A 22228-nucleotide genomic window follows, 5' to 3' on the forward strand; every position below is an offset into this window, starting at 1 on the left:
ATTCTCTTCTTTCGTTGGACAGGACTCCACGGACGAAAAAAACCTTCGAGACTGACAGGACAGCTGAGAAGACAGGATGACAGCCCAGGCGTTCAACCTCTGGGTGGGAGGCCAGGAGAAGCCGGGCCATGCAGAGCAGTTCGTGACGTCCCCTTCTTCTCTTCTGCGTGTTGACCCCGCGCGCGCATAATATCTGCATGGCCATCTGTGCTCGTGCTTCATGCTCGTGGCTCAAGCTCAATGGCTCGCGGCTGACACGGTGCCAACAGGATTCCAGTCGAAGACCCTGCGACGGGCGAAATTTTTGCAAGGTAAGGCTTGCATCTTTTGGGTCACTGGAGTGCACTCAGTCCCCTCTGCCCCAATCCTTCTCCGTGCTGTCATGCCCGTCACAACTGTCAAGCTTACTGAGCATTTCTTGTCCTTGTTTCTAACCATCCGACGACTTGCAGCTGTCACGCCGCATCCGCTGAAGATGTCGACGAGGCCATTCGCGTCGCGCACAACACGTTCAAGGCCGGGACCTGGTCCAAGGCCCCCCGCCACGTCCGGGCCGAGGTCCTCGACAAGACGGCGGAGCTCCTCACGGCGGAACTCCCTTCGCTGATCCCCCTCGAAGTGCAACAGACCGGACGCGCGATACGCGAGATGCGCGCGCAGGTGCCCACGCTCGTCAAGTGGTTCAAGTATTATGCTGCGCTGCTGCGCACCGAAGAGCGTGCGGTGCTCCCGACCGTAGGAAAGCTGCACAATTGGATTGATCGCGTGCCCCTTGGCGTCGTTGTGCAGATCACCCCCTTCAACCACCCGCTGCTCATCGCTGTCAAGAAAATAGCGCCGGCACTTGCCGCGGGAAACAGTGTCATTGTGAAGCCCAGCGAATTGACGCCCCTCACCACGCTGCTGCTCGGCAAGATCCTGAAGCAGGCGGGCGTGCCTGACGGTGCGTTCAGCGTGCTACCCGGCTACGGCGCGACGACGGGCAAGGCGCTCGTCGAGCACCCCCTCGTCCGCAAGGTGGACGTCACAGGCGGGACGGTGGCAGGCAGAGCCATTGGGTCAATCGTGGGCGGCAATCTGGCGCGGTACACGGCAGAGTTGGGAGGAAAGGCGCCGCTGGTTGTGTTTGAGCAAGCCGACATTGACGTCGCAGTCAACGGCATCGCCTTTGGATCGTTCATCGCCAGCGGACAGACGTGCGTCGCGAGCACGAGGATCCTCGTGGAGGAGAAGACCCTGCAGACGCTGGTCTCGAAGCTCAAAACGAAGACAGAATCCATCACGCGACGCATGGGGTCCCCGAGCAACCCAGAATCCATGATGGGACCGCTCATCTCGGCGAAGCAGCTGAAGAACGTGGAGGCGCTTGTGGACGATGCGCTTGCGACGGAGGGCGAGGCGCTGGTTGGGGGTCGTCGCATGTCTGGCACGAGCGGACTTGACGGGACTGATTTCTCAAAGGGGTACTTTTACGAGCCGACGGTGCTGGTGTCCAAGTCCGGGGGCGACATCCTCAAGACGCGCATCTGGCGGGAGGAGGCGTTTGGGCCGGTGATTGTGGTGGCGGCATTCAAGACGGAGGAGGAGGCCATCGCGCTGGCAAACGACAGCGAATTCGGACTGGGAGCGGGCATCTGGACGCGGGACGTGGCGCAGGCGTTTCGAGTGTCGGAGCAGATTGACGCAGGCATCGTGTGGGTGAACACGCACCATCGAAACGATCCTAGCAGTCCGTGGGGTGGCGCGAAGAGCGCGAGCGGCGTTGGCAGCGAGAACGGCATCGATGCGTACCAGGCGTACACGACGACCAAGAGCACCATCATCAGCTTTGCGAGCTCCGAAGAGGCGTTGGCGACGGATGACTGGTTCCGAGAGGGTGCTGGCGATGTGCGGTATGGATAGAAAGCATGGCCATTGTATTGAAGCGAGAAGATGGCAAGATATCCGACCAATACGAGGGAACCGTCTGCGATACAGCAGAGAAAAAAAAGTGACAGAACGACGACGACAGGTTGGACGAGATGATTGATGTGTGTGGTTTGATGTTCGGGGATGAAGAATGGGCAGCAGCGCTGTTTCGACCAGGGGGAAAGACCTCCTCAGTGCGTGCTTGCCGCATGTACCCAACCAGCCAACTAAGAAGGAGCACTGTGGCTGACATGCTTCTGCCGTACAGCGTGCATCGTGGGCGGTCCTTCCTGCTGTATCTCGGGCCGCAGATGCCAAAAGAACAACGTCAGAACGGCCCAGGACTTCGGACTTGGGTGCAGATTCAAAACTTCAAAAAGCAGGAGGCATCCGCCTGATAATTACACCTGATAATCGGCGGATTCTCCTGGTTAGTCCAAAAGACAAAAGAAAGGTCCATCCAGGATTCGAACCTGGGCTTACGGAAGGTCTGGGTGTGAATCAGAATCCGACGTCCTAACCAACTAGACTAATAGACCAATGCCTATTGGTTGTTGAGAAGAACAGCGGGGAAGGGTTCTAAGATTGCAACCCACCCTGCCCAGCCCTCGAGAGACACTTCATCGAAGGCAGGCAACTTTTTGATCAGTCACTTGCTGTGCCTGACGGATGCCAAAATGCCGCAGTTCAAATGATCGCATCGGGTGACATCAGATGTGTCGTTCTCTGCTGCCGAAATTCAGCCAAATGACGACAATTTCGTGCTGATAGTTCTCTTTGATGCCGCTACCCGTGCCGTTACCCACGGGCGGAAAATGGGAGGAAAACGGACATGCATATTCGTATCCATCGATTGGACCAGATCCCTGACTCTCGCAACATTGAACATTGGCAAGCTTCCAGTGCATGCATCGCAAACAACCTCGTTTGAGAGTTCCTGGTGTTCCGGAAGTTGTCTGATCACATTCATCCATCCAGAACGAGACATGCGGGTACGAAAGGGGCAACATGCTCTCTGTCTCACTCACACGCACACGCAAGCCACACGAACCAGCGTTCGCCTCAACAGACACACCTGCCACGGTCGGGGCCGCATGACATCATCCGAACGCCATCGGCAAGCAAAACCCAGATGGGAACGAACGAACACCACGGTAGGCGACCAAACATCAGACCAACCGGAAGGAATGGAAAGTCTGGAGGAGCCTCCTGTTCCTGTTCCTGTCCCTGTCTCTGGCCACTGCGAACCATCAGCCTGTGCCCTCGTTTCCGTTGTCCACCACCTCGCTTCTCGACTATTGCCTTATTGAGAGAGCGCCACCTCGTTCAAACGCATTGGCGGACAACGTTAAAGCGACCTCCCCCATCTTGCCTGAACATCTCCGGTCCGAGAACACCGATGAGACCGCTTTGAATCGGCCATCCCGTCGATGAACATCCGCCAAGCCTTTCCATTTGAAGCAGAATATTGAATGAATCAAGCCCACGCAAGAATGTCGCGCCCGAAAGAACACATCATCTTCCTGACGGGACCGACGGGGACCGGCAAGACGACGATAGCAAAGCACATCACCGACGCCCTGGACATGACCTTCATCGAAGGCGACGATGTCCGTGCCCCCATTCTTCCTGAACACATACTAGGTAACACACTGACATCCGCGGAAAATAATTACAGTACCACCCGAAAGAAAACGTGGAAAAGATGCACCGGGGCGAGCCGCTGACCGACTCGGACCGCTGGGGCTGGCTCGACACGCTGCGCGACGAGGCCCTCAAGGAGCTGGAGGCCGACGGGCTGCGCGGCGTCGTGGTGACCTGCTCCGCGCTGAAGCGGGGCTACCGCGATGAGCTGCGCGGCGCGTCGCACCCGGAGAAGGACATCTTTGTCAACTTCGTGACGCTGCACGCGCCCGAGGATGTGTTGTTCGAGAGGGTCAAGAACAGGCACGGGCACTTTGCCGGCGCGAACCTCGTGCATAGCCAGTTCCAGAGCCTGGACCCGCCCCAGCAGGACGAGGAGGATGTCGTCGGGGTGGATGTACAGCCGCCCATGGAGGTCGTGAAGGAGGATGCGTTGAAGAAGGTGAAGGCGTTGATTAATAGGTGAGAGGTACGCCTATCTTCGGCCCGTGGTGTAGATGGTTGAACACCTTGTTGTGTGACTTTCGGCGTTAGACGAGATGCGATTTAGATGTTGATGAGATGAGACGAGGTCTTTGGGTCACTCGGCCGAGCCCCGGATAGACGGCTATGTTTAATGCCCAACATACAGCCAAGCATAGTACTTCTCTAGATCTGATGGAGCATTTCAGCTGTTCGTTTGATTGAAGGGAAGAAGCAATAATTTGTGGGGTTGTGGGTGGGATTGATAACAGCATCATAAGAGGCTGAACCACTGCCTTGAAGAAGATCACTCACTCACCATGGGCGCGGACATCTCGCCGTCTTGACTCCCGAGTCAATAAAAGCAAGCTCATTATCAATTATATGCCACAAGACTCATCCTTCACAGGGTCCGTCACCTCAGCTCAACCCGCTTCTGCATCCGCCTCTGCACGCCAACTCAACAACCCCAGCTCCAGCTTACAGGTTGCATCGGGATCGTCAAACCCCAATTGTCAGCGTCGCACGACATCGGGAAACCCAACGCATTCGGCAATAGTCCAGTAGTGACAGTTGCCAAAAATGTTGGAGAAGCCAGGGAACTTTACGGAGGGGTAACATGCTTTTCCGGGGATGTTAAGTCTGCCCGCCATCAAACCTCCAAGTCTGTTGGAACTTTGGAAATGCCGAATAGTCGACCGCCGATCCGTGATACTAAAACCTTAGCCGCAGCGGACCATGTGGATTTGGTTCACCCAATACGAGAGACACATGTCGATAGTTCATTCTGCGGGGAGAAAAGCAATTCTCAGCCTTAGAATGAGGAGAAGCGCCGAGGGTGGTTTTTAAGGCAATATTTGTTCATCTGATAAACCCAAAGCACCCATCGTGAAAGCATCAACATGGCGCAAGAATTCGACTTTGTCATCGTCGGTGGTAAGTCTGTTCACCCCTCCTCGCCAACATGAGACGAGGGGGTTCTCCCAACATCCCCTCCCATACCCTCCAGGTCTACGGCTAACCTCTGCCGACCCAACAGGCGGCACAGCCGGCTGCCTCCTCGCTGCCCGCCTCGCCGCGACACCCTCCCGCCCCAGCGTCGCGCTGCTCGAGGGCGGCGGTGACATCAACAAGCCCGAGTACCGCCGCACCGCCGAGCGCTACTTCACGGTCGCGCAGCCGGGGCTGGACTACGGGTACGTCTCGACGCCGCAGGAGCACGCGCGGGGCCGCGAGGTGCCGCAGGCGCGCGGCAAGGGGTTGGGCGGCTCGAGTGCGGTCAACTTCCAGGTGTGGTCGCTCGGCGCGCGGGCGGAGTTTGACGCGTGGGCAGAGGCGGCCGGGGACGAAGTTTGGGGGTTTGAGAGCGTTGTTGAGAGGGTGAAGCAGGTTTGTGAAGACATTTTTTGTCGCGGCGTTGTTGGGGAAGAGCTGACTTTGTTTAGTTGGAGAATCTGCACACGGATGGGCTGGGGAAAGAGTGGGATGAATATGTCAGGCCGGATCCGAAGTATCATGGCTATTCCGGGTCTGTGGTGCTATTATCATTCTGATGGTTCGCCAGCTAACCTTAGCTCAGACCTGTGGATGTTTCTATTGGACATATCGAGCGGGAGACCAAATCCTTCATTGACGCTGGGGTTGATCTCGGGGTAAGTCGCCTATCCCAAGTGATTGCTTATCGTTTCTCACAAAAGGAAAGCACACACGCAATTTGGACCCGAATGACGGAGATCCAATTGGTTTCTCGTTGAACTCATCAACCAGTTTGAACGGCGTGCGCACAACCAGCGCCTCGGCATTCCTAGAAAAGGGCATCCCGTCCAACTTGACAATCCTGACGGAGAGCCGCATCGTCAAGATCCTGATCGAAAACGATCGGGCCGTCGGAGTTGCGAAGGAAGATGGGTCGCAGAGTAAGGAGCCTTCACAAGTCATGAGAATGCCAGTCTGATGTAGTGCAAACCAGTACTCGCAAAGAAGGAAGTTATCCTCTCAGCCGGCGCATTAGACACGCCCCGGCTGCTCCTCCTGTCCGGTATCGGTCCCAGAGCAGACCTTGAAGAACTCGGAATCAGCGTTGTTAAAGACCTGGACGGGGTCGGCAAGTCGTTCACGGACCATCCCATGATTGTCACCTGCTTCCAGATGAAGCCCGGGTTCACGCACAGAATGGGCCTGGCTGATCCGGCCAAGTACCAAGAAGCCATCAAGCAGCTCACCGAGACCGGAAACGGGCCCCTGTTGGGACACTTCTCGTCCGTTCCGCACGCGTTCCTGAAGAACGATAGGGCCTACGCGACCGCGGAATTTGAAACCCTCCCCAGAGATGCGAAAGATCTGTTGCTGAAGACAGGTGTTCCGAGCTACGAGATGGTGGTAAGTCTGCACCCCAACATTACTACAGACCAAAATGCCCGACTGACACGGCTGCGCCTTCGAAGATCGGTCCGCTAATCCCTCCAAACCATGCCTTCGAGAGCGCAGACGACGGGTTCTTCTCCGTCTTTGTGGCCAACATGAACTCCCAGTCTCGCGGGCAGATCACGCTCAAATCCGCCGACCCGAAAGACCCGCCCTCAGTCGACCCAAAGTACCTGAGCCACCCATACGACGTCGTCAATCTGCGAGAGGCGCTCAGGGAGGGGCTGAAGCTTATGCAAACACCGACGATGAAGGAGTACTTTGTGAGGCCCATCTTTGCGCCCAAATCCGACAGCGACGAAGATATCGTGGTAAGTTGTGATGCACGGAGACTTGACTCGGCAAGGCAGCTGAAAAACTTCAGGAATTCATCGAGCAAAACGTCGCTGGTTTGTGGCACCCTTCATGTAGTGTGAGGATGGGCAAGACCAAGCAGGATGGCAGCTGCGTTGGTGCAGATCTGAAGGTTCATGGGCTAAGCGGATTGAGGGTTGCTGATTTGAGCGTGACATCCATGCTTCCAAGGTATGTCTAGCCATTGATTGCGTTTCTTTCATGATAGATCACTAATTGCATCACTTACAGTGGCCGTAAGTTGGTCCATGAACTCGTAGTTCGCTATTTTAGTCGGTGCACGCGCCCATCATCAACCTACTAATGTTTGCTTACAGATCCCCAAATTGTCGCGTACGTGATTGGACAAATCGCTGCTGAAAAGATCGCTAGAGAATTTGGACTTTGAGTATCCTAAGAATCACAGTAGAAAGACATTCAACAAACATGGATAGGAGCCTAGGGTTCATTTCAAAGAGCGTCTCGTATTTTCCTACAAACACAATGTAGTAGATATAAGATAATATTCAGACACAGATAAGAGCCTAATCGCGTGAAGACGCAGAGTAATGAGGAAACTAGTTGACCGGCAGGCATTCCAGGAGAAGTGCCCTGTCCCTCTGCAACGCCTGCTCAACAGAAGTCAGAGGAATCCCAAACTTTCCCTCAACCTCCCTCGCACTTGCGGTCGTCCAGCTGAGATCCTTGATGTTCGCCATGAGGTGGAACCTCTGGCCAAAGACGCTGATGCCCATCGCCTCGACCTCCTCAAGAGTCCGCTGCGCCACGCCCACCTCTCTCCCACTGACCCTGACCAAGATATCCCGCACCTCCTCAATGGTCAGCACCTCATTTCCGAGATTAATCTCCTGGCCTCCAAACTTGACTGGATCCCGCAAAGCCGCCGCCGCAAACCTCCCAACGTCATTGGCATCTGTATACGGCACCCTCGCCCCATCATCAAGCAAATGGTCCAGGACACCGTGGGTCGGCAGCCGTGGGAAGTTCCCATACGCCCCCGGCACGAAGAAATCGTGGTGGATGACAGCCGGCCGGAGGATAGTGTACGCCTCAAACTCGCCGCCGCGAACGATATCCTCGACAGCGGCCTTGGACGCGAAGTAATCATGCAGCTGAATCTTCTTCGTCGCTTCGTCGTCCCACATGGCCTTGTTTGCGGTGCCGTGCGTTGTGGTCGCAACGATACTCTCGACGCCGGCTTTGCGGCACGCGTCGACGACGGTCTTGGCCTGGAGAGCTTCCAGGCCGGGGAAGGGGACGGTGTTCAGGAAGACGGCTTTGCAGCCCTGGGCGGCGCGGTAGATGTCGTCAAAGTTCTTGCTCTCTCCTTGAAATAGGGTAATGTTCGGGTTTTGAAGGACGGATGGGACCTTTTGGAGGTCGCGGACGACGGCGTGGATTTGGGCGCCTGCGGCGAGGAGGTGGGTTATGACCCGGCGGCTTTGCTGGCCGGTTGCTTGGGTGATGAGGTAAGTGGACATGTTAGATATATGTGAGGATGATAGCAGTGGTAAGTTGGTTGAATGGAAGTGTGAGAAGATGATGGTTGTGAAGCCTGTGTGTTGCTCCTTTCATCTATGGTCCATCTTCGTCGGACAGACGCCGCTTTATATCAAAATCTCCCCCAAAGATTTCCTGAAAAAAGGGCCATTTTCAGATTGATAATCATCAACTTGTCTTCGTACACCTATGATCCGTTGCAACCTCGCGTGCATGTCTGGCAACAGCAGTTCACGGAGCGAGTTGAGTGCCGAAAGGCGCGAGCATTCAAGACTACCCAAGATCAGAGACAATCATGCAGCTCTTAGCGTCGATAAAAGTTGCTTCGTGTGGGGTATGGGAATCCTTCGTCGCACTTTGGCTACAGCGACCAATCGCTGCGAGGTTGAGCCACCATTGCCCGCGTGGCTTTGATCTAGATGCCAGTGTAAGACATCTCGAAAGGGCTTAGGGGAGCTTACAAATAGTCAGATTTGTGGCTGCATTGCGAAGTCAATAAAAGCGTCAGCAACCCCATCGAAAGCAACTTTCTCCGGGTCCTTCGACTCACGGTGGTCCGATCCCCAGTCATTGCTGCCAGAAGTCGGCTTTCAGAACTCGCCGTGTCCGGACCCATTACGCCCGGTCCATCCGTCGATTAAATGAAGGTCCGGAAAGGCTGCTGGACTTGTGCAGGTCAGTGTTAATGCCAAATACATACTTCGAATGTAGGTGAGGGAGGACGACTAATTGCTGCGCGTAGACCGCAAGATCCAATGTGACGGAGCCCGGCCAAAGTGCCAAAAGTGCGCGCGGTCGAGGAAAGAATGTCTGGGATATGAGATGCGACTTTCCTGGCCTAGAGACCACGACAAAAAGCGTGCAATAACGGGGAAAAATACCCATAACGTTGTCGTTTTTGCGAGCAGCCGTAAGCCTGGTAAAGCTGTATTCCTCAATACCTTTTGGCAGGATCTGGAAGAATACGGCTACAGCTTTGGAGAATCACCACGTTCCCGTACCCTGGAATATTCCCCAAAGCCGAGGATACAGCCTCAACGGCATATCAATCACATGGACCTTGTCTATCACTGTAAGCCTTCCTACTAAAATCCCAATGTGCGTGTTCTAACATTCCCAACATAGTCCATAACTTTGCCCATGTCTCGCTGGTCACATTCGGCCAACGTCCTTCCGAGATACGGGATGTCCTGCTCAGCATGGCTTTAGTGCACGATGAAGTCTCCGGCATCGCCCTCTTCCACGCGCTGCTCGCCTTCTCCTCCCTTCACCGCCGTGGTCTCAATGAGCAGACTATACAGCTTAAAGGTCGCGCTCTCCAGTTGCTGTCGGCCTCGGTCAACGACGAAATCCTGACCCCGGAGAAAGCCGCGCAACATGTGGCCGCATCTATGCTTCTAGGGGCTTTTGAAGTGAGTGTCCGTTGAAATTGAAGGGCAGAACGGAGTGCCTAACGTTAAGCTCTAGACGTTGCAGCCAATCGAAGGCACGAGTGAGTGGGTTTTGCATGTATGGGGGGCTACAGATATGATTCAAGCAACTCCGCTCAAGGATCAACCATCAAACAACGACACAGGCCGCCTCCTTGAATGGGTGCACTATCACGAAACACTTTCACGCTTCGCTATGCACCATTGGCGACATCAATCGCTGGCTCCAGAGGGGCCATCGAGAAGTAACCGTAGGTCCCAAGCTGCCCAAAGGTTGTCTTTGACGAGACATAGGCCTGTAAGGAATCTGTCCATCACCAGCGTCCATTGCTTCCACTGATGTGCTCTTTCATAGACCCATCCTGCCGTCAATCCTACATTCGCAATATTGAATCTGCTTTCTGAAGTGTGCGACACAGTTCTCGATTCAAGAGATCCCAGGACCAGCAATACGAATTACCAAGACCATCTGCAAGATCTGAAGAGCAGGGTAGGAAATGTCTCCATCGAATCAGCCTCCGCCGAGCCCACGTCCGATTCCATGTTCGCCGTCCACCTCTATCAAATAGCAACACAGATATATCTTGCGCGACTCTCGCAAAGCCCGTGGGAGCCAGCAGAAGACCTCGATGCTCTCGTCGATGCCGCATTCTCAGGCCCTATCCAGTCATGCTCCTGCGAGCACTTCTTCCCCTTGCTCATCCTAGCTTGCGAAGCACACAGGGACGACCAGAGATTAGCCATTATCAATCTTATCGAAAGGACACAGAGGGATACGCGTATACGTAGTATCGAGGGGGTTAGGAACACAGTAAGATCCATCTGGGCGCAGCAAGACCTGCACAAGGATGGCGAGATACTGATGGACTATCTTGGTATCATGACTACTGCGATCAGCTCCGGCAGCGCTGTACCGTCTTTCGCTTGAACTTCGAAGTCGTGAATGACTTCGCGCCATTGACTATGAGTTATCATTTGAGATATGGGAGTACCATAGACGGAACACTACATAATTTGGGACATTACAACTTTCGCCATAACTTGCACTGCCAGCAGACTCTTCAGATGAGATACCTAAATCCCTTGCCGACAGCAATCACTTGCCCAGCAGCCTCAGCTTCTTGCTCCTTCAACTCCAGCTTCCTGTTCTCTCTCTTCAACACGAAGTGCAGTACAACGGCGGCTATGATAGCCATGAAAGCCATGGCAGCGTTCACACTGAAAGCCAGCACGAACCGCGGGGCGGCATTGTTTGGATACAAGTACGAGCCGTAAATACCTGCCAACGTGGAGAACGCATTGTTAAACGCGACGGCGGCCGCACGCTTGGCAGCGGGCCGATACATCGTGTTTGCCGTCCATACCATGGACATATTGAAGCCCGTGTAGATGCCGGGCAGCATGATCATGGCGCCAAAGTACCGCGGGCCGATCCCCGTCGCAGCGCTGGAGATGATGAACCCCAGCAGCGAGCAGGCCAACGGTGCAACGGTGTGCCAGAACCGCTCATTCGTGCGGTCCGCGTTCCATGACACCGCTGCACAGGCGATGCACGCGAGCAGATACGGCGGCGACGTCAGGAGCAGCGTCGTGATGCGGTCCTTGCCGAGGCTTCCCACGACGGTGGGGAAGAAGCTGTTGATCGAAATGGAGCTCGCCGCGCCGTACACCAGCACGACGAGGATCCAGTTGATGGGGTCGACCATGATCATCTTGAAACCGGCAAAGATGGGCTGCTCGGACGACGAGGTCCAGTCCTCCTCGCCCGCGGCGTCGACCTCCATGCGCCACATGGCCATCTGCCGTTCTTGCTCCGTGAGCCATTTCGTGTTTGCCGGGAAGTCGGGGAGGATGAAGAAGGCGCCGCAGGCGATGAGGACAGTCAGCGAGCCCTCAATGATGAAGAGCCAGCGCCACGCGAGGAGGCCGCCGAGACCGTCCATGCCGTTTGTTATTCCTGCGGCGATGAGGCCTGAGAAGGCTCCGGAAAGCATTGAACCGCTGTAAAAGAGGCCGGTCCGGACGCCGAGTTCTTTGCGGACGTACCATGCACTAAGGGTGGCAAGACATCCTGTTTGAGTGTTTCGTTAGCGATGCGATTCTTCAATGAGCGATATTGATTGGATGCTGCAAACCTGGGTAGAATGCTGCCTCCACGAAACCAAGCAGAAAGCGAGTTGCCAAGAGACCGCCGAAGCTATGCGCTGCGCCGCTGCAGGCACACAGTACTCCCTGGCAGCTCCTGTCAGCCAAAAACGCTGTTTCATGATGTGTGGTTACACAGTCCGAGATCCGGTTGTGGTATCCCCAGTCACGTTACACTCATGCAATGCAGTCGTGCGATGATGGGCAGCGGGAAGCAGTAGATCGCTTAATTGACTGGGAATAGAATCAGGGAACGTCATGCTTACCCAGACTGCCATGCATCCAGTCAAATAGATTGCCGGACGACCGATCTGTTTTGAAGCTTCATCAGTTTCTTATTCAATTGTCCTGCGCTGGATTTTCAGTCTTACCTTGTTCAAAAACATGTTGGACGGCACTTGCATCAATATGTATCCGACAAAGAGGATCGATACGCAGGTCTGAGTGCCAAAGTCGTTAGCTGTCGTTTGCATCGAAACGGAGCATTTTTTAATGTTTGCTTACTTGGAACTCGCTGCCCGTCAATCCCAGATCCTTTTCTAAACCGCCCAGTCTCGCTGATCCGATGGCGTTCCTAATCCGCCGGTAAGTCTGTATCCCGGGCTTTGAACTAATGAGAAACCAACCTGTCCAAATAGTTCATGATGTAGATCAAGATCATCGTTGGCAACATTCGCATATCGACTTTTCGGATCAACTTCTTCTCAAGATCCTTCAATTCTTCTTCTGATAGGTTCCTCAGAAGCTCCGGCAATGGCCTCGCTGGCCATTCCGTGGTTTGTCCTTCAAAACTGGCTCTGCTCTCGTCGGTGGTGTCGTACTTCTTTTTCTGGGAGTCAACCTTGACTGGGTCTTCGTTATCGGTCTTCATATCGGTCGCCATGTTGAAGTTTGGGTTGGACGGTAATAACGTCGTCGTGCCAAAACGGTCCCGGTCAAGGAACACCAAGTCTGGTCCCAGGACGCTGTTAAATAACTGGTTTCAGCAAGCGGGGAGGTGTAGACGGCAACAAGCACATACTGGCCGGTTTTGATCAGCAGCTCAATTCCTCGAAACCCTCAATCCCTCAATGTTGCCCGGCCTAGAGGTATCTCTCTGTGCGAGATACCTCAGCGATGGGCAGGTCCAAGCCGGAAAGCTCCCTCCAATCGGCGATAACGCTATCTCTCACGAGATAGGTGCCGACAAGGAAGAGGCCAGCGGATGGAATGCCCCAAATGCAACGTTCTCCGCCCGAACGTCAATACGCTCTCAGTGTTCGTAGGTATCGGCTGTTAATGCACGGATTGCCGGCGGGTCTGGTGGGTTCACGGGATTGCGGGGTGGTGGTGGTAATGGAAATTGAAGCCCGTAAGGATGCGGTCACTTATCAGTCGGCCGCTAGAGCACGAGAAACCGAACTGGAGGGCGGGTCTGACGATGGCTCCTTTTATCTTTTTGTGCAGCCAGACTCGCTTTCGACATCGGCGGACTGATGCCGATTGAAATTTCTTGGAGCCTGGGCATTCACGGAGTTGGTGCCCGCCTCCGTGATGACCGCTCGTGGAATCCTTGTTGGTTGATGGGCATTGTGCAGTATCCCTTGGACCAGGGGTCTTCCGCGGCAAGGTGACGCATTTGCCTAGTCTGCCGCTAATCGACGTCGGACTTGGAGGGTACAAACATGCGTGGTATTGTTGGCCGTCTCACTTTGAATTGCTCTTCATTGTGGATCGATTGACGTCCGCAAACGCGGGGAAAGTTGGGTACTACACAATGCACTTTGCGGTGTGCTTAAGCCGATGCGCTCGCCGAAGATTGCGGTGTGCTTAAGCCGATGCGCTCGCCGAAGATTGCGTCGGCTTCATGATCGGTCGAGGTTGCTTTGTGAGCCGAACGCAATTCGGTGTGTTGTAGCCATTTATAGTTGACCGCGTGGAAGTACCGCCAGAATAGAGTTGAATCAACCAAACCCCAAGAACCGACTTTACACCAGCAGCTTTGCAGCAACAAACATCACAATCCACCTCAATCATAATGTCTAAACCATCCGTTCTCATCGTGGGAGGCGGTGTCTTCGGTACATCCACGGCATACCACATGTCCCTACGTGGATACAGCTCAGTCACAGTCCTCGATCGATTCGATGCGCCCTCCAAAGATTCAGCAGCGACCGACTTGAACAAGGTCGTCCGTGCCGACTACCCTAACCCGCTGTATGCCAAGCTCGGCGACGAAACCATGCGGGAGTGGACCAATCCCAGCTCCATCTTCGCAGGCATGTACCGCGAGACAGGGTGGATCATGAGCGGACACAGCATGACCCGGGGATGGCTCCACAGCGCCGTTGAGACCGCGAAGAAGGCCGGCCGTGAAGGTGTCAAGTTCATGTCGACGGAAGAGATGAAGCAGAGGTGGCCCATACTGACGGGCGACTTTCCGGACTGGACAAATCTTTGGAGTCCTGTGGCTGGTTGGGTGAGTTGCTTATCAATGATGATTGATATCACTGAATGTTGTGTTGTGAACTGACGTGAGACTTGTTCTAGGTGCCATCCGGTCAGGCGCTCTTGAGAATGGCCAACGCCGCGAAAGCACAGGGTGTCAAGTACATTAGCGGAGAAGCCGGATACGTCAAAAAGCTGCTGTATGACAGCGACGGAACCTGCAAAGGCGCTATCGCTGCAGATGGAACCATTTACACGGCTGACATTGTCGTACTCGCGACTGGTGCCAACACGGCGACGCTAGTAGATGCGAAGAAGGAGGTTGTGGCGCAAACGTCTGTCATCTGTGTGATGAAGCTAGAGCCACACGAGGTTGAGAAGTACAAGGACATCCCCATTATCGACGACTTTGAACAAGGTCAGTTAACATTCCCCGCATCGGGTGCGACTTGGGATAGAATCCTGACATACGCTAGGCATCATCTTCCCACCGGATGAGAACGGGTTGATCAAACTCTGCAGTGTGCGCTTGCTCACGAACTATCGCAACCGATATGTCGCCGGGGCTTCCGTGACGCATTCTCTTGGAGATTACCCAGATGACGGGTGCCCCAAGGAGATTGAGGATGAGATGCGGACCTTCGTGCGTGAGATGATCCCAGAGCTAGCTGATCGGCCATTCGTTTCCACCAAACTTTGCTGGTAAGTCGGAAGATCGTCTTGATGCATGCAAGGAGATGGCAGGTGCAATGGCTGACACTGAGAACAGGGATGGAATTGCGTCGGACTTGAACTTCAGAGTTTGCCCGTACCCCAACACTAAAAACCTTTTCGTCGCAACAGTCGGCTCTAACCACGGTTTCAAGTTCTTGCCAATCATTGGCAAGTATGTTATTGATATGTTGGAGGGCAAACTGAGTGAGGATTACAAGGAGTTATGGTCTTGGAAGAATGGCCGAGTTCCTGAGGGCACACAAGATCCCCACCCTTGGCCTCTTCGAGATCTTTCTGACTTATCGGGTTGGCGAAGCCGTAATGCTGCAGGAGGTGGTAAGCTGCCATGGACTTGGAGTCGACTTTGAAAGCATACATAGATACCAGATGAGAAACGTTATAGTAATGCAAGTACATGGCCCTGGGGGGTTGAGAATGAGTGCTTTGAAAGCCAATTAGCTCATCTCAGTCTAATAGACCAGTCGCTCTACGAAATTTCTCTCCGCAATCCCCGACCCACCATAGATCCCGAAGAGAGGACAAAATAGCACAGTAGCTCTGCAAGATTTGTAGTGCCATTGAATCCCTCATCTGTATGAGGTTGATAAAGTCGTCAGAGACACTTGTGGGCCAGCCTCCAACGAGCCGAAACTCGGGGGCTTGTTTAACTAAGGACGGTCGTAATTGAATGATAGCGTCTTTCAGCACTGGATTCTTGGCTGCAGTTTGAAGACCGGCCAGTGCTAAAAGTTCGGATTCAAATCCTGGAGTCTCGGGATCTCGTGGTTCGTACAAAAGCTTTGCCAACTCTTGGCTATGAGGCGCTTTCCCTACTGACGCCCACAAAGCCCGCTTTCCTCGTAATGCGGCAAATATTTCAAGGAGGTTGGTAAGTTTGAAATTTTCTCTAGTATTTTGCAGCTGAGCAAAAGTCAAGATGCATATGACGGCAGAAAACATGATCAGAGGTTCATGCTCGGCAGTGGTATCTTCAAGGTACTGCAGCTGGTGGCGGAACAGTTGTAGCCCAAGTTGCTGATGATGGAGAGCTCGTACGTAGACTTGGCTCCGCGGCATATCTTCAACGCTGCATGTGGAGTTTGCGAGATGAGTCCCGGCCAGGGCAAGAATACCATGCATCAACAAAGGTCGATCATAGGCCAGGTTCGGTATCGAGTGCTGCCAGATATGCTGTGCGTCCGGGATCAAGGACAAAGATCTCGCTGTTGATGTGGAGAACTGGTGCATCAACTTCATGTCCAGCGCGTCGAATGTGAGTTGGACCATCGATGGAATGTCTTTTCCCACGGTGCAATTTTCGGGGCTGCTGATTGGGGAAGATACATCTGAAATATTCGCCGCTTTGGAGTACGGGTCTGCCCATGCATATGAGCAGCTCTTTCCGAACCGCTGGCAATTCCTGCATTTTGGGTACGTTTCGTCGCACTGACGAGCTTCATGTTAGCCCAGAGTCAAACAGTGAATTCAGTGGCCTTGCCTTGACGCGACGAGCCTTGCATTGAGCACAGCCTAAACGTGACTTTGCGTGTGGACGTCTACTCGGCATAACTGCAGGACTTCGAATCGTCGACAAATAGAGGGTTTGCAAGTCGAAATGAGGAAATGTGTACGAAAAAGTACGACAACGCTAGATTTATGTGCGGTGCTTGACGTTGACGGCGCGGGGTCAGCAGCTAAGCCACTGACTGTGTAGCGCTGACGGGCTGATGTCTTACCTAGCGGCTTGGTGACTTGCAGCATTCGTAACCTCTTCTGCGCCTAGATATTAAGACCCCAACGCAATCTCCCATCCGGCTGGTCCGGAAGATTCTTGGGTAGCGTTCGTGATTTTACGGTCGGGAGTCTTGGCTTTCGGGCTATGGTTCGTCAATCTCTCCACGCACGGGCGGAAACTCACTTGGTTGACTTACTCGGGCAGATTGAAACCCCGATTGCTAGGTGAATAGGTGTATGTATTGTCTGCCCTCAATCTATTTGGCTTCTATAGTCTCTGAACCAATCATGACTTACAGCAACTTAAGCCCAAACTCTCATCCAATTCCGAATACTCTGTCGGAGCAATCCATAGTGTAATCTATCAAAAACCAACATGAAGCATCTGCCGGGCGACGCATTGACCAAAGTCTCGGCGCAACCAATTACAACCCCCATTAACGGCATTGGAGCCTGTGTTACTAGAGAACGTCGACGTAGTGGTAGACACGGGATAAATCATTAGGAGGCGGGTATGCTTCCCATAGGATATTCGGAGTCGACCGGCTGAGTGCTCTTAGCCTGGGTCTTCGAGGTCTCTCCTTTACGAGAGCTGATGGCAGGGAAGAAGATTCCGGGATGCGCAATTGACATTAGAAGACACGCAATTGCAATCATCCTAAAAGTCTAGGTCAACATCGAAACCGCCCCAAATGCATTAAGTTGTACTAAACTTACATGCCATCGAGGACAATGAACTCCTCTTCTTTGCGCATAAGTGGGTTGCCCCAACCGCCAGCCATTTCCGGGAGACTGCATACCAGACAGTCAGTAACAATCCTGTCGCTGTATGTTCTCAAACGCGTCTTACCGGTAGATGCATCTGATAAAAATGGCGATAAATGCTGCCGCGGAAGCAGACAGATAGAAGCGGAACATCCAACTAGGCTGCGCTGGTTGGTTCCACGCACTTGAATCACCTGACCCACGACTCCTGTTCCTAAACGTTCGCCAGGCAAAGTCCACAGCAAGTAAGCCGCAGATTCCCATCGTAACGACCTGAACCGCGATGCCGGCAATCATGATGTTGTTTCCCGTCTCGGCCGCGCTTCCTCCGTCGCTAGAGGACGCAGCCGCACCGCCGGCCGCCTGCATGAGAAAGCTGATTGCGTCGCAGCTGATGAAAATCCAGGTATACCATTTCGGGGCAAGACGGGAATTCTCCGGACCGATGTAGAGGACGAGATGCTTAAGCGTGAGGTAGATTCCCGCGGCGAGGAATGACGGGGCGAGAATGAGACAGATGACTTGCAAACGGAAACCGATGCCGCTCCAGGGGTTCTTGCTCATCATCAGCCGTCCGATGTATCCCAGTGCTTCGAGCAGACAACCAATGACCATAACGGTCGTAAACGCACGGAGCCGATATTTGACGCCGAGGAAAAGCTGTGATACAGTGCAGAGAATGAAGATGGATAACAGAAAGGCGTTGCCGCCGACGTTTGGGTAGTAGCCATAAACCGTAGCCTCAACTGGGCAATTAAGGGTAACTTCGGTGCACTTACTCATTTTGAAGAATAGGCTTTGCCGTGGATGATTAAATATTGATGAGATGTAGTATGACAGGTTTTCAGATTCTAAAGCATTGTGGAAGACATGATTTTATATTTGTTGAACATCTTGAAAAGATCATCTACTCCTCCTACTTTGAATAACACATCAAGATCCGTGTAAGGCCTCTCGATTGAGCCGTATGCCGTACTTCGTTTATCGTAGACTAATAAATTCCGCAATCACGAGAGTTGAGGCTTGTGGACAAATAGAGCCATGAAGGATTTCCTACGATTCAAACGGGATCTGCGCGGTAAGCCGTCTCGTTCCTCGTACACTAGACTCGTTCTGCACTAGCTCCTACCTTGGCGGTATCCCGGGCGCTCCCCCTGCCTCTTATGTCTCGTTGAAGCCCCCAAAGATTTTGAAAACAATACATCATGGCCTTGGAAGTGACAAGGCTTCTTCTTTGCCCTCAATGTGAGAGCGGAAGAGGATTCGGGGGCCGAGATGGTGCATTGATGAGCCGATCGATGGGCACCGGAAATGCTGCCGCAGTTCAGCTACGGCAATGCTTCCGGGCAGAGCAAATATGCAGCCACAACTCCTGGAATCCGACTCATCACTTTCTCATAACCGTCAAGAGGCCGAATGCACACCAAATGCCACTGACATGCCCTTGACTTGCCCGTTTGGCGGGAATGCGAGGTAGCCACCCGTTCCACAAACAATCATCTCCAACACCGAGTCCCAAACCCGAAGTCTACCTAGATACAATGATACCCCAACTTCCCAGAAACCTCAATCCCTGCATCATCAACGATTCGCAGAGCGACAGGCCGCGGTGCGACACCATTACGCTGAACATCCACCACTTAGCGTCTGGGGCCGGTGCATGCCGCCCCGCCTGGCATTGTTAACAGCATGTACAACCCCTCTGCGAGCTCCTTAAATGGGAAGCTGGACGCCCCGGCCGTTATCAAGACGGCCTCCGCAAAGATTCATGCGGTGTTATCGCAATTGATGTGCACGCGTCGATGCTGTTCCCTGCCACATTCCCAATAGCTTGGAACTCGCCCTCCGGTATCGCTCATGTCAATTTCGTCTTGGCGTTTGCCGTTTTGAATCACTCCCTCGCAGACATCGGGCCGTTAGCATACTCAACTGAGCAATTCAATCGGTCCGGTAACGTCATCATGGTGACAAGTCCAGCTCAGAAGGGCCGCAGTTCTGTGGCCTGCAAGGCGTGTCATGGGCAGAAGCTCAAATGCAATGGAGGTACGTCTTCCACTGCCGCTCAATGAGTAAGGTACATGGAGTTGATGAAGGATTTCAGGAACTCCATGTCAGCGCTGCCAAGTGCGCCGTCGGGAGTGTGTCTACCCCATCAAGGAAAAGTTCACGACTGTTTCGGAGAGCTACTTGCGAATGCTCGAAAAGGAGCTGGCTTCCGTTCGGAGAGGATCAAATCAATCGCCTTCGAACTCATCACATGCACCAGAGCCTATTCAAACAGACGCTCGGAGTCCCGACTTTGCTGCGCCCATGTCTCCTCCAAAGACCAGTAGAATCATCAAAGAAGAGATGCCGGAAGACTGCAGCACGGAAAAGTTCTTCCACACACTGCTTTCTCGGAAGGAGAAGTACACATACTCTCGTCTCAAGTTCGACTTTTTGCGTGAGTTGATCAATCAAAGACGAGAGAAAAAGACTGATGCCGAGTTCCGTAGATCCTGAGGTGCATCTCAGACTTCCCCCGAGACCATACGCATTTCACCTCCTCCAAGCTTTCGAGGAGGGCTTCAGCGAATACCATTGGTTTCTGCGCAAGGATTTCCGTGACAGACTGATGTTGACATATTCTGACCCCAGTTCCCAATCCAAAGACCGCAATTGGCTCTGCAGGGTATCTGTTGTTCTGGCTCTGGCAGAAAGCTTCAATCGCTCGCGTATGACTGCATCCACACATATGCAGCTCACGGGCGAACAGCCTCCTAGTCCCTACGGCATCCTGCCTCCGGTATCTTCTTCACCAACGTCTAACTCGGAGTCTTCTGAAACGCCACAAGCACCACCACCGCCGCCAGGGTCAGACTATTTTGAGCAGGGTTTGATGCTGCTGAAAATGTCGTCTGAGGAGCCGGTCTCAGAAGATGTTGAGGCTCTCAATCTCATTGTAAGTCGAATCCTCCACTACTCGAAGTCACCAAGAGCCAGAACTAACCGCTAACCGGTTTCAAGGCTTTCTATTGCTATTCACTGAATCGGAGGAAAACGGCGTATTCGTACGCTAGTCAAAGCTGTGCTCTTGCCAAGCTCCTGCAGCTTCACAAGCCAGTGACCGCTCAAACGCCAATTGACGCAGAGCAAAATGTTCGAGTGATGAATGAGCACAGAAGAAGACTTTGGTGGACGTCATACTGCATGGACCGAATGATCAGTACCGAGCTGGGAGTGTCGCCCGCTCTTGCATCTGTCCCCGAGGGAATGCAACTACCGTGCTCGGCTGGGCTCACTCCTGAAGACTTGGAACAGTTCTCGGATCCAAGTCTTCTGACTGCGTCAACTCAGCTGTGCGAGATAAAGCGTCATGTTGTAATCACTGCCGCGCAACATTCAGACGTGGATGACGAGAGACGACTGAACATTATCAAACCTTGCATCGACATGCTTCAGGATTGGAGAGCTAACTTACCGAGCAACATGACCTTCACGTTTGAGGATAGCCTTCCTACCAGACTAATGGAAGCGCAATACGGGCGGATCCTGGCCTCCATCTATATGAGATACCACCAGGCAGGTCCCGATCTTGGCCAGTGACCTATTAGACACTGTTACTAACCATTCATAGTGTTCCATCTTACTCCTGAGACCTCTCTATCTTCAACGACTTTCATCCATAGTCCAGACACGTCGACTTAATAGTCAGCAAACAAGCTCTGGTCGCTCAGGCGTTCCATCAATTGGTGGAGGAGACGCAATGAAAGCTGTCAAGATGCAATGTCTTCAGGCAGCTCGCAATAATTGCAAGATTCTCCTAGGTCTTTGGAATTACGACAAGATCGGTAAGTGCTGACCACACTCCGCGATTCACGTGAGTACTCACAGGGTGCCTCTCCAAAAGCAAAATTCGGATACTGGGAATCTCTCCATCTTTTCTCTGGACTATCTATCCTAGCTCTCGCGCGCGTATCAATCAATTGCGACCGAGTATCGAGCCCTTCCTCAGAAGATCATGATGCGGCCCTCTACTCTCGGACGAGAGAGCTTCTTCGAGAGATGGCCCGCGTCGGTAACCCCGCTGCGAAAGACCATGACGCATTGCTATCCGATGTCGAGGCGATGGTTATGAGGGTTCAAGAAGAGGAGCGGTTGGCCGAGCAGACGAGAACAGAGATCGAAACTCCCAACGAGAACTCGAGCTTTTCTGACTTCATGTTCGCGGACATGGGCAGTGAGCAACAGATCTGGTGCGACACGGACTGGGAAAACATACTGAGCTCGTATACCCAAGGTATCTAATGACCGGTCGCAATTTAAAGAAGCCATAAGGGTCGCAAAGGGATGTTTCTTCACTTGAGAGCCCCCACGTGGTCAAAGGACAACGCGTTGCACACTCAACGCCCCCTGCCACGCCACGACTGTCAGACCCCAGCAGAGACGATTTGGCTGTCTGATTTACCCACTCACAGCGCTATCTCCGTGCTGAGCCAATAAATGTCGGCTGTCCTCCGAGATGCCAAAAATGGCTTAGAACATGCAATTGACAAGGCGCTTTCATTCGTCGGGGAACACGGCTTCGGTGGTGTTCTTGGCGAGCCCATCCGGAATGCAAGTGGTGCGTCTAGAACCAACAGACAAACAACGAACCACTCTGAAAGGAGGGGCCCTCGGTGCTGCGGGGTATTGGGTTTGCTTTTCTGTCGCTTTTCTGTCCTTGACCCAGATCCTCGGTT

General features: G+C 53.4%; 10 protein-coding genes across 10 annotated transcripts; 7 read left to right on the top strand and 3 right to left on the bottom strand.

Moving 5' to 3' along the window:
- Window positions 1-76: 76 nt before the first annotated feature.
- feaB (Phenylacetaldehyde dehydrogenase) lies at window positions 77-1902 on the top strand (the record flags this gene model as incomplete). The annotated part of the gene is made up of 3 exons (XM_036639115.1): window positions 77-138; window positions 270-311; window positions 453-1902. 3 exons carry the CDS (start codon window positions 77-79, stop codon window positions 1900-1902), a joined length of 1554 nt encoding a protein of 517 aa, XP_036496292.1.
- A 1499-nt stretch (window positions 1903-3401) lies between these two features.
- CGCS363_v007267 (putative gluconokinase) lies at window positions 3402-4018 on the top strand (the record flags this gene model as incomplete). Its single annotated transcript, XM_036639116.1, has 2 exons — window positions 3402-3518; window positions 3587-4018. 2 exons carry the CDS (start codon window positions 3402-3404, stop codon window positions 4016-4018), a joined length of 549 nt encoding a protein of 182 aa, XP_036496291.1.
- An 898-nt stretch (window positions 4019-4916) lies between these two features.
- CGCS363_v007268 (alcohol dehydrogenase) lies at window positions 4917-7133 on the top strand (the record flags this gene model as incomplete). The annotated part of the gene is made up of 10 exons (XM_036639117.1): window positions 4917-4950; window positions 5054-5403; window positions 5460-5542; window positions 5594-5666; window positions 5717-5930; window positions 5984-6393; window positions 6459-6749; window positions 6803-6963; window positions 7024-7051; window positions 7110-7133. The coding sequence occupies 10 exons, from the start codon at window positions 4917-4919 to the stop codon at window positions 7131-7133; spliced, it is 1668 nt and encodes a 555-aa protein (XP_036496296.1).
- A 216-nt stretch (window positions 7134-7349) lies between these two features.
- nmr-1 (Nitrogen metabolite repression protein nmr) lies at window positions 7350-8273 on the bottom strand (the record flags this gene model as incomplete). The annotated part of the gene is made up of 1 exon (XM_036639118.1): window positions 7350-8273. The coding sequence occupies one exon, from the start codon at window positions 8271-8273 to the stop codon at window positions 7350-7352; it is 924 nt and encodes a 307-aa protein (XP_036496295.1).
- A 1072-nt stretch (window positions 8274-9345) lies between these two features.
- CGCS363_v007270 (uncharacterized protein) lies at window positions 9346-10650 on the top strand (the record flags this gene model as incomplete). Its single annotated transcript, XM_036639119.1, has 4 exons — window positions 9346-9364; window positions 9418-9704; window positions 9760-9784; window positions 10142-10650. The coding sequence occupies 4 exons, from the start codon at window positions 9346-9348 to the stop codon at window positions 10648-10650; spliced, it is 840 nt and encodes a 279-aa protein (XP_036495459.1).
- Window positions 10651-10783: 133 nt separating this feature from the next.
- prlL-17 (MFS transporter prlL) lies at window positions 10784-12750 on the bottom strand (the record flags this gene model as incomplete). The annotated part of the gene is made up of 6 exons (XM_036639120.1): window positions 10784-11793; window positions 11858-11954; window positions 12134-12178; window positions 12239-12307; window positions 12372-12441; window positions 12494-12750. The coding sequence occupies 6 exons, from the start codon at window positions 12748-12750 to the stop codon at window positions 10784-10786; spliced, it is 1548 nt and encodes a 515-aa protein (XP_036496413.1).
- Window positions 12751-13884: 1134 nt separating this feature from the next.
- Window positions 13885-15376, top strand: CGCS363_v007272 (L-pipecolate oxidase; the record flags this gene model as incomplete). Its single annotated transcript, XM_036639121.1, has 4 exons — window positions 13885-14325; window positions 14397-14712; window positions 14771-14996; window positions 15064-15376. The coding sequence occupies 4 exons, from the start codon at window positions 13885-13887 to the stop codon at window positions 15374-15376; spliced, it is 1296 nt and encodes a 431-aa protein (XP_036495460.1).
- A 1867-nt stretch (window positions 15377-17243) lies between these two features.
- Window positions 17244-18290, bottom strand: RSB1-3 (Sphingoid long-chain base transporter RSB1; the record flags this gene model as incomplete). Its single annotated transcript, XM_036639122.1, has 3 exons — window positions 17244-17400; window positions 17460-17534; window positions 17593-18290. The coding sequence occupies 3 exons, from the start codon at window positions 18288-18290 to the stop codon at window positions 17244-17246; spliced, it is 930 nt and encodes a 309-aa protein (XP_036495461.1).
- Window positions 18291-19817: 1527 nt separating this feature from the next.
- On the top strand, window positions 19818-21092 carry PUT3-3 (Proline utilization trans-activator; the record flags this gene model as incomplete). Its single annotated transcript, XM_036639123.1, has 3 exons — window positions 19818-19950; window positions 20003-20448; window positions 20514-21092. The coding sequence occupies 3 exons, from the start codon at window positions 19818-19820 to the stop codon at window positions 21090-21092; spliced, it is 1158 nt and encodes a 385-aa protein (XP_036496416.1).
- A 160-nt stretch (window positions 21093-21252) lies between these two features.
- On the top strand, window positions 21253-21794 carry CGCS363_v007275 (uncharacterized protein; the record flags this gene model as incomplete). Its single annotated transcript, XM_036639124.1, has 2 exons — window positions 21253-21337; window positions 21397-21794. 2 exons carry the CDS (start codon window positions 21253-21255, stop codon window positions 21792-21794), a joined length of 483 nt encoding a protein of 160 aa, XP_036496417.1.
- Window positions 21795-22228: the final 434 nt, after the last annotated feature.

The sequence above is a fragment of the Colletotrichum siamense genome (genome assembly GCF_013390195.1).
Source record: "Colletotrichum siamense strain Cg363 chromosome Unknown KSG_Cg363_contig04, whole genome shotgun sequence".
Lineage (NCBI taxonomy): Eukaryota > Fungi > Ascomycota > Sordariomycetes > Glomerellales > Glomerellaceae > Colletotrichum > Colletotrichum siamense.